At 33.7% G+C, this 10,904-nt stretch overlaps 1 protein-coding gene across 2 annotated transcripts; it reads right to left on the reverse strand.

The window, feature by feature from the left end:
* Nucleotides 1–869: 869 nt before the first annotated feature.
* LOC122018669 (myb-related protein 306-like) lies at nt 870–2,272 on the reverse strand. Of its 2 annotated transcripts, XM_042576065.1 has the most exons (3): nt 2,128–2,272; nt 1,829–1,978; nt 870–1,740 (listed from the first exon to the last, which is right to left on the reverse strand). In XM_042576065.1, exons 2-3 carry the CDS (start codon nt 1,959–1,961, stop codon nt 1,079–1,081), a joined length of 795 nt encoding a protein of 264 aa, XP_042431999.1. In that variant the 5' UTR covers nt 1,962–1,978; nt 2,128–2,272; the 3' UTR covers nt 870–1,078. The 2 variants fall into 2 exon arrangements, with proteins under 2 accessions (XP_042431999.1, XP_042431998.1); XM_042576064.1 differs by lacking the exon at nt 2,128–2,272 and having other exon boundaries at nt 1,829–2,121.
* Between the last annotated feature and the right edge of the window lie 8,632 nt (nt 2,273–10,904).

The following is a 10,904-nucleotide window of genomic DNA, read 5'->3' on the forward strand; positions in this document are numbered from 1 at the left end:
CATCTAGTTAGATTGGATCATGATAAAAGATGGTCCCGTGCAGGGCATGCTTGAATAGCCGATCGAGCACCCGAATACCATGCAACCGGTAGTTCTTTAGCGCCCAACTCACCCGGAGGGCCTTATAATCACAGCCAACTGGCGGTTTGAGCAATCTTGTCGATGATGATTGCTTTTCATATGATAACCACACAACTGATGCCTAGCCAATTAGGTCAATCAAGTTGAATAGGACACAACCTAAATGATCATAGATGTGAGTTGATTGAATTTGGTAGATCAATTAGACTAGTTGAGTTGAACAAGTTGATTAGATCAGTTAGGGGTGCGCGACTAGAGTGTGGTCAACTGAGTGTATGAGCTATATATGTTGGATTGGGAGGCTGGACAAGCCGATTGAAACTACTGATTTAATTAAGTTATATGAGTGGAGCAAGTTAGGCATGTAAAACTAAATGATTTGAATAACCTATTTACATAGGGTTTAGGGTCTATTAACCAAATATAATGATAATTATTGCATGTTTATTTGATTTCATAAAATAGATTAAGAAATACTTATTTTTATTATATTTATTATAGAAATGGTAATGTATATCACTACTAGAAGGATGACTAGGTCATATAAAAGTACTTCACACATGTTTAAACTCGTTCTTTATTCTTGACAAACTACAAATTAACTTCAAATTTGCATTTAAAAAAATCTTTTTAAACAAACTTAACTAAACTTTTATTTGGTTAAATATTGATGGTATACCTTGTCTTATGTGCTTGGGTCGCTCATATATTTAACTTATTTAATTATCAAAAAGAAAAAGGAAAAAAAACATTCAAAAATTTTTTAAAAAAAAAGAGTCTGACCAAAAATTAAATAGACGACATTATAATCAATAATACACGAGAAATCATATCTTGTTCTCCCTGCAGACAGAAAAAAAAAACAAGCAAACATAATTTACACTTCTTTTTGATCGTCTACGTATCGATCAGTCTCTTTCAATCGATTCGTATTACGATCAGAAGATCAAAAACTTAGCCATTTTTTCCTTCCATCGCCTAGAAAATCAATCATTAATTAGAGAAAATTACACGTGTCACTAATGGCAGCCATGTCCTCCAGGAACACGTCCTGCCTCTCGTCCTCGGCCAGCAACCACGACTCCAGATACGACATCAGAGGCGGCGACGGCGGAGAGGAGTCCTCGTTCGGACACACCACCGTCGACGTACTGACACTTGCCTGGCTCGACGCCGACTCGCTCGTCCCCGACCCCCTGGAGGCGGCTGCGGCGGCGGCGGCGCACCGGCCGGGATTAAGCCACGACTGCAGGAGCCGAGAGATGTTCTCGGTGCTGGAGGCGTAGCTGGTGGCGGCAGGCGGCCTCTCCACCGCCAGGGCCTCGCTTAGCGCCCGCTTCGCCATGCCGACGTCCGTCTGCAGGCACTTCTCCCACCGCCCCTTCGCCACCGACCGGCAGCTCGCCCGGCTACCGTTCTCGGGGACATTTGCTGCCTGATTCCCCAGCTTCTTCTTCAGGTGCGTGTTCCAGTGGTTCTTGATGTCGTTGTCCGTTCTCGCCGGCAGATACGAAGCGATCGCCGCCCATCTGTTTCCGAGCAGCGCTTGCAGGTGGACGATGAGCCTCTCCTCCTGATCCGTGAAGCTTCCCCGCTTGATCCCCGGCCGGAGGTAATTTGACCACCGGAGCCTGCAACTTTTGCTGCATCTCAAAAGCCCTGCAAAATTTTTTTTTAAAAAAAAAACCCCTCAAATTCAAGAACAGAAAAAAACAAACAAACAAAAGATAAAACAACAAAAACTAACCAGTATTTGTGGGAACAGCTCTCCAATTACCAGGGCCATGTTCTTGGATGTAGGAGACCAAGATTATGTCTTCTTCTGGAGTCCACGGCCCCTTCTTGACACCCTCCTTGTCACAGCACGGTGGCCTTCCCATGTTCAGAACAGAGGACTCTGTAGAACAAGGTCCACTCTGTTTCAGTTCGAAGAAGACGAAGAAGAAGAAGAAAAAGAGAGGACAAGCGTCCAAGAGTGATGTTTGCAAGCTTGTCAAGGGGTCGATATAAAGACTGGGGAAGGAAGAAAGGGAAGCAGGCGTTGACCATGATGAGACCCAAAAAGTCAGCAGCTTGATCCAATCCTGTTTCTCTGGTGCGAATTAAATAATGGTCTCCGGCCTCCGGGTAGTAGTAGTAGTAGAGATTGAACGCCAACTGGTCGTCTCTGGTTTTACTGCGGCCTTTGACCAGCTTCGATGGGGGGATGAGTTATTGCCTCCTGCTGACGGATCCAGAACGAAGCTACCGAGACCGCTCGCCTGAGCAAAAGTCAACGCGCAGGAGTCAAACTTCATTCAATGACTGTTTATTTATCCTCGAAAAGGAGCTTAAAGTTCGAGGCGCCGAGTTGTGTATCTATTTCTCAACGCAAACGGTAAATGTGAAGATCTTTGGGATAGATTTGTCGACGCTGGAGAAAGAAACAAAATGCAAGTGACGTAAAGTATTTTGCAAAAATGACTTCAATCGCTTTCTCTTATTCATCTAGGACCGTAATTAAATTTAATATTCATGAACAAACTTGACTTTGAATTTGATAAATATTCATTTACTTTTATCCAATATATATAAGATTAATTAAATAAATAAATTTAAATAATTTATTTAGTTAAACGAACAAATTTAAATATATATGTGTGTGTTAAAATTTTTAAACAACATTCGTAAATAATGTTTGGAAACAATTTTCGTGAATTATATTTATCAGTAGAACTCTTATCAATATATTAAATAAATAAATAAATTTTTTTAAATGAATAAATAAATTTATATTATTAAGTTTAAAAACTAATTAAATAATTTTAAAATAAAAATAATTCAAACAATTATATAAAATTGAATTAAAAGATTAATAACATCTAAATGAACAAAACTTAACCCAAACTTGAACCAAATTCAAACTTATAAAAAAAAATAAGTTAAGTTTGACCATCATTTTAACAATTTAGTTCAACTTAAACCCGATTTAACTTGCTTATCTTATCAAATAAGTTAAATTATCACAACAACTTCACTCGATTAGCTCGTTTACCTCCCTAGATACATCTCCTCTTATGCTATTAATAAATAAATCTTAACCGCTTTGGATAAACATGTTTGACATACATATAAATCTAGAGACGATGTCTAATGGATGCAAACTCGGTCCAATTAATTAATGCAATGACATTAATTGCGACATAATTTGGGCAGCTCATGCCACTTTTTTTGCATGCTTCCTTCATCTTAAATCTTTTATCACTTCACATTAATTTTGTTTTAAAACACAGAAACAAGGTAAGGTCCTTTATATACCTCTATTTTAATATGATTTTATTTAATTTAGCTCATAAATTTTGTCTCAAAAGAAGATTAAAGCAACGTGGGAAATGCCAAGATCTACAAATAGCTTTATCGGCGCTACCTGCTTCATCGATTTATGAAGTTTTGGAGAAACATCATGGATAAGAAAAAAAAAACATCCGCAAATAGATAAAGGATAGTGTGATGCATAAACGTTTCGTTAATGTGAAATCTTAAGGGAAGATTATATTATACTAGTGTTAATGTGAAATCTTAAGGATGATGCTAACAATCGTATACACATATTGCGTGTGTAATACAATGTAATAGTATAATACAAAACGCTCAGCAACAAGCTACTGTAATAAACTCATCCTTATAAAAAATTAATGTAATATATCAAGTAGAAAAGTATACTTTTTAATATTATCAGTACAAGGTATTTATAGAAGATTCTCTACTCGTAATGTTATCTATCTTAAGACATGGAACTAAAGAGATTTTAAATTTTTAATTGATTAATAAAAAAAATTCTCAATAAATTTTTGTTAATAATATACCGTAGTTGAGAAAATTTTCAGTAACACACCCGAGTCTTGAACTATATATCTCTAATTGATGTGTTTGTAAAAATTACTAATAGATTGTAAAATTATTTTTAGTATGAATAGAAAAAAAATATTAATATAATTTTATCTTAAATTTCACCGCAATTAGTTAGTTAAGATTCCATATTTTTAATAAAATAATAAGATATTAAATTAATTATACTAGTCGAGACTATTTTCCAGACTCCGCTCAAGTTACCCTTTAACTTTCACGTTTAAGAGAATAAATAAGAGAATTACAATTTGAATTTAATCAGAATGAAGGTACATAAATTATTGATAAATTAAGGGGAAGACGGTCTCTTTCTCGTTAACTGAACAAAACCTAAACACTTGATTATAAAAATAATAATTTATAACTAAAATTTATAAATATATCTTATTAAGTTTTAAAATTTATTGTTTGACTTTAAGACTTCAAGTTGAATTAAAAAAATTCATTTTTTTTAAAAAAAAAATGCAAACAAAAGTCAACAAAATTAAATTTATATCGTCTCTAGAATCCTCCATCTTATTTTTATTATTTTATGATTAGAAAATAAGTAAAAAAAAATCAAGGTAGATATCAAATTTATTTGCCGGCCATAGGCAAGGAAATATATTATTTTATTAATACGTGGAACGCCACATGAACCAAGCCGTCCAAAATTGCCCACGTCGAGCCGGTTTATTAAACCGGCTGGCCCATTTCCATAATTAGACCGGCTGCGGTTCTTACACGTGGGAGCTGTCCTATCATGGGCTGGATTAAATGGGCCACAAAATGTGAAAAGGAAGTGGGCCCCAATTAGCTTCTGTCCAATCTAACTAATTTTTAAAGAAGAAATATGATACAGATTGATTTGACTTAGGAGTGATATTATAATCTTATCTTGTTGTTAAGGTCCATATCCCAATTAATGAGAGAATTTAACTCACAATTTATCATTTATGCATAGAATTGTCAAACTATGAGTTGGCGCCACATACATTTTAATTTAAAAGAATCAAAAAAATTAAAAAAAAAAATTGTAGGCAAGAGTTTTAAAATGCAATTTGTCTTTGCTAAACCTTTCTCATTGGATGTATGCTTTTGGTTTTGGTCATTTTTTTAATCTTCATATCATTGGGAATTGTCATCAAGACTTGGTAATTGTGAGTTTCACAACTTAGATAGGGTAGATCAAGCAATCGTGTTATGACCTTGTTAGCAAAATTCAGCATAAGAAACTTGTAACAATCATTTGCTCAATTGAAGCTTAGGAGATCAAATGGGAATACTAGAGAGGGAGGTGAATAGTAGATAGCTAAAATTGAACTTCAATTCAATGTTATTCAATGACGTAGTGTTTTGGAGGGGCGTCAATCCCTCAATTGTTTTAAAAGAGGGGTTCAGTAACTTATTGGCTCCACCGCCTCTCCATTTAACTCTCTCCTCTTTTAATTTTTGTTAGAAGAGGGGTTTAGTACCTAATTGACTTCATCGCTCTTCCTTGATAAAATGTCCAGTTCTGTCCTTAATGTTATTGTTAGTTGCACAACATAAATATGAATGGACAATAAGATGTGATGACAATTGCTAATATTTTATATGATTCAAGAACTATTGATTCTTAATCTATTGCTTATAACTCATCGATGAGTCATCCTTTGAATCCCTCTATCTATTCTCCTTTCTGAACTTTTCAAAAGCATAGAAATCTTTTATAATTTTCTTGTTCGTAATAGTAATAAGAAAAAAAACAATTGCAAGTAAAAGAATAAGATATACCAGAAGGAAGTAATATAAGCATAGAACTCTTCCCAACCCTTCTACATTTGCTTTAACTTCATTTCGTTTATATTCCCTTGCTACCACAAACTCCTCTTTGTGTCCTTATTTATAGTCTTCAAGTTCTATACTAGGAACTTGTTATTTTTTAATTTTATGATCATTTCAACTTTTTGCCCAACAATAATTCTATTAATCGATTCCATCTGCTTTCAGTTGTCTGCTCTGCATGACAACTAATACTTTAGTCAATTGCTCTTGTTCCCAATCAACTAAACTGCTCAATCACATAAGCCAATTGACAACACTTATCTTCTTCTATCATATTAATAGTCTTCTTTCAACTTCTAGTAAAAAACTTCGAATGTCAACTGCCTAATTGATTGATTTTACTGTTGGTGCATTCAACTTATCGTCAAGGTTGATCAAGTTGATCAAAGTTAAGTTGACTCACGTTGAATTTTGATATTTGATCAATATATTAATTAGTTGAGACGAAAAGTTTAACTGAGTAAAAGTTGATCAGACACTTAGTGATTGGAAACCTAACAAGGAGATAACACGAGAAGGAAAATCCAAGTGGATTATGGAAGACTAGATGCTTGGGAGAAGATGGAAACTCTAGGTGGGTTATAGAGAACCAGACACTTAGTAATGACAAAAGTCTCAACAAGTCATAATGAACCAAATGCTGAGAAAAGAAAGTCCTAGTAAGTTGAAGTCAACCGGATACTAGGCAAGAGAAAATCCTTATAGATCGTAAGGTCAAATACAAGACAAGAAAAGTCCAAGAAAGTTAAGGACTAGATTTTTGGCCAGAGATGAAAGTTGGAATCGATTGTTGGGTTGGATACAAGGGTGGTAAAGAAGTTTAGACGAATTTGGTCATTAGAATGACCAAATTCAGAGATCAGTTGATTGATATAGAAGTATCAGTCGACTGATATTCAAGAAAGCAACTATTTGGGTTGGAATCTCAGATTGATTCAACTAGGTGAGAAAATAAGTCGATTGATAATGATACAGAAGCAAATTGATTCAACTGGTTGGGAAAACCAATTGAGTCAATTTAATCAAAGCAAATAAAAGCAAATTGATTCAACTGATTGGAAAAATCAATTCAATCGATTTGATCCAGAAGTAAGCAAAAGCAAATTGATTCAACTTCTTAGGAAAACTAGTTGAATCGATTTGATCCAAAAGCAAATCAACTTGACTGATTTGGAATATCAATCAACTGATATGAGAAATCAATCGATTGATATGGTCAAACAAGTCAAAAAAGAGACATTCTGTAGATTTTAATGGTCAAATTCATTAGATTAGTTGAATGATAAGCAAAAATCAGCTTGAGCAGCAACCTTTAAAAGGTGATTTCAAAGAGGTTTGAAGGAGCCAATTCTTAGAGGTTTGAGGGTGAAGTGCTATTACATTTCTAGTGTTATTTCATAAGAAAAGATTCATACAAAACGAATAACTCGTAGTGATGCTCAGAGAAGAAGATTGGGGAAGATGTTGAAGAATAAATGGTTGTCAGAAGAACGATCATGGATGAAACCGAAAAGCCCTTTGAACTTCACAAACCAAATCCCGAATTGAAACTTACTCTCTCGTTCATTCTTCTTTCTATCTTCTTCTTCTTTACAACTTGGACATTGAAACTGTTACAACGTACAGTTATTGGCAATAATCGCCTTACGTTATTGTCGCAGTAATAATTTTTTAGTGGCGGAGTTCAGCAAGCACTGTTTCTAGCAAATAACGCCAACATCTCCCACTCATCTAAGTTAAACCATAAAAGCGAATGATCATAAAGATCATGAAGAATAAAGACCGATAGTCACAAAAACCATAGATCATGAAGAATAAAGACAATAGTCACAAAGACCATGTAAGGACATTTAATTTATACTTCAGAAAATATGGTTCATGCGACAGTAAGCACAATGAGCAATTATTACTAAGAAAGTTGTTACACATAACTTAGCTGCTCTATAGAATAAATTTGAGATATTAATATCTTGCATGTACCCTAGATTAAATTATTTATATCATTATGAATATCTCTAATCCCTCATAATGAATATTATGTCAAGAGTATGTTCAATATCTTCAATAAATATAATTTTTCATAATTATATTTTACGTATTCAACAAAAATATAATTGCTACCAGTGAATAAATATCAAAGATGTAAATCAATCTTAATCTTCCTTTTTAACTAGAATCTATTCATTTTAATCAGTACTTTCATAGTTATGCTTCATAAACTGAATCACTCATAGCCAATACGAAACATGTTAAAGTAGCAGACACTGATCATAACTTCAAGTAGACAGCTAAATATAGGATCAAAAAGAATTTAGATATCTCCACAATGGTATGATATTGTCCACTTTGGGCCTAAACCCTCATAGTTTTGCTCTTGGGCTCGACTCAAAAGGTCTCATGCTAATGGAGATATTTTTCTCTTATAAACCCATAATCTTTCCCATGTGTTTTCAATGTGGGACTATATTTGCAACCTTGCAACCCCAATACTAAATAATCACTTAGGGTAAGTTTGAGATTAACTTATAATCTCAAGGGTCTCATATAATAGAGAAGCAGGGATCCATTCTCTTACTACCCTTATTGTCGTCATAACACATGTGGTATGAATAACTTGCTACGATGTTATTCTCTTTACTAAAAAGATCGCATGTTTTTCTCAAAAATTTAACATCGTACATATTTCGATCTAGACATACCCAATGTCTAATCCTGAATTCAACATATGAATTCCAATATGACTTTAAACAGATTGAGTAAATGGTGGATTCATTTAGTCAATGATTTAGTAAAAGGATATATAAGTATATTATGTGTAGGGATGTACTCAAGAACTATCTTTTTCTTGTCAACAATATCTCATACAAAATTATACTTAATTTCTATATGCTTACCTTTACTGTGATATTTGGGATCTTTAGAAAAAACTATAATAACTTAATTGTCACAGTACACTGTAACAGGATTCCCACTGTCCTCAGTGATATTCAGATGATTTATGAACCTTCTTAACTAGACAACCTCTTGCTTCAGTAAATGATAAGTTCATTTACTCTAATCATTACATATATAATCTTATCTTGACACAATTATCAAGACTACCTTAACTTATGGGTATATCTTTATTCATATTTACATAAGTTGTTGTTAGGATGTATATTAAAAGTCTAGCTTTTGGTATAAACATTTATCTAGAAATAAGAATCACATTGGTCAAATGTCTACATTTATGATAAATGTAGTTGTTCAATTAATTTATATTGTAGATAACATGGTGTGTGGTGTCACACACAGAGGATCATGTTATCAGTACCTTATAAATTATAAATAGTATCTCACGATCATGATGGAAAGGAACAAACCATTGGAAGGTCGTAGTGTAATTAGATATTAGTTTATCTTAACTATATAATTACACTAGTACACTTAGAGTATATTGAGTAGGACCATTAGAGGTCATCTCTTTTATACTGACTTTATAAAGGGACAAAGACCTCAGTTATTATGGAAGTGTGTGCTCTTAATCCTAATATAATAACAAGCACATATATTTGATATTTATTTCTTTAATTTATCAATGGGTGAGATTTAGTTCGATAAATCAATAAGCCCGATAAGTTGAGAAATGATATCACTTATACTGTGTGTTGTTGATTATAGAAGGAAACTGTGTCCTAGTGATCTACGTTGAGAATGTCCCCAAGAGGAGCTCATAAGGATTGTCATGTTAAACCCTGCAGGTGGACTTAGTCCGACATGACGATGAAGTTGAGTGGTACTACTCTTGGAGCTAGATATTAATTAAGTGAGTTGTCAGTAACTTACTTAATTAGTGGACATTTGTTATCTTAAACACAGGGAGACTGACACACTCATAATAAGAAGGAGCCCAAAATGTAATTTGGGATTGGTGCGGTAGTTCAATAATAGTTCTTTAGTGGAATGAATTATTATTGATGAAATTAAGTTGTGTGTTCGGGGCGAACACGGGAAGCTTAATTTCATCGGGAGACCAAAACCAATTCCTCCTCTCGGTCCCTATCGTAGCCTCTTGTATATAGAGTTTTATACCCACCACATACTCACCTTCTTACCCATCCAATGGGGTCGGCCAAGCTAGCTTGGAACCCAAGCTAGGGCCGGCCAAGACCAAGTGTATGAGCTAAGTTGGTGGCCGGCCACTAGAATATTAAAAAGAATTTTTATTAAAATTATTTCTTATGTGGATATCAATGTTTTAAAAAGAGAGTTTAAAAAGTAAAAATTTTCTTTTATAGCTTTCTACAAAAGATTAAGAGAAGAGATTAATCTCTTTCCTTATTTGTAGATTAAAAGGATGGTTTTAATTTTTGGTAAAAACTTTCTTTATTTGTAAATCATCTACATGTTTAAAAGAGAGTTTAAAATTTGAAATCTTTCCTTATTTGTTGATTAAAAGGTGGATTTTAAATTTTAAGAAAACTTTTCTTTTTAACCATGTTCATGATTTAAAAGAGAGTTTAAAAATTAAATATTCTCTTTTATAAGTTTCTACAAAAGATTTGATATCTTTCCTTATTTGTAGATTAAAAGAGATTTTAATTTTTATAAGATAACTTTCTTTTTATCCACATGTTTAATAGAAAGATTTTAATTTATAAAATATCCTTTTTATTAACTAATCATGAAGGGAAAATTATTGGAGAATTTTTTATAAATTTACGGAAGCAAATAAGGAAGTTTTAATTTGTGTTTAAAATTTTATTTGCTTGGAAATTTTATTAGTGGCCGGCCATTGTAAATTGAATAGAGAAAATTGTTTTAATTAAATAAATTTTCCTTTTCAATGGCAAAAGAATTAAGGAAGTTTTTATTAAATTTTCCTTATTTGCCAAGACAAGGATTATAAAAGAGGGGGTAGAGGAGGCTTCATGGTGAATATCTCTATTCTATTTTTCTTCTCTTTTCTCTTTGGGTGTGGCTGGCCCCTTCTTTCCTCTCCTCTCCTTTGTGTGGCCGAAACCTTCTCATGGTGGAGATAGCTTTGGTGGCCGGATCTAAGAAGGAGAAGAAGGAGAGAAAAGAAGCCTCTTTTCTAGTATCCCTTGGAGCATTGGTGGTGGTTGAATCTCTTCATCCTTGGAGGTGCT

This window comes from Zingiber officinale, chromosome 9A, assembly GCF_018446385.1.
Source record: "Zingiber officinale cultivar Zhangliang chromosome 9A, Zo_v1.1, whole genome shotgun sequence".
In the NCBI taxonomy this organism is placed as follows: Eukaryota; Viridiplantae; Streptophyta; class Magnoliopsida; order Zingiberales; family Zingiberaceae; genus Zingiber; species Zingiber officinale.

Coding starts and splice junctions, on each gene's coding strand:
- LOC122018669 (XM_042576065.1), bottom strand. CDS start 1,961: ATGGGAAGGCCACCGTGCTGTGACAAGGAGGGTGTCAAGAAGGGGCCG. Junction 1,741..1,828: donor AGCTGTTCCCACAAATACTG/GTTAGTTTTTGT, acceptor AAAATTTTGCAG/GGCTTTTGAGATGCAGCAAA.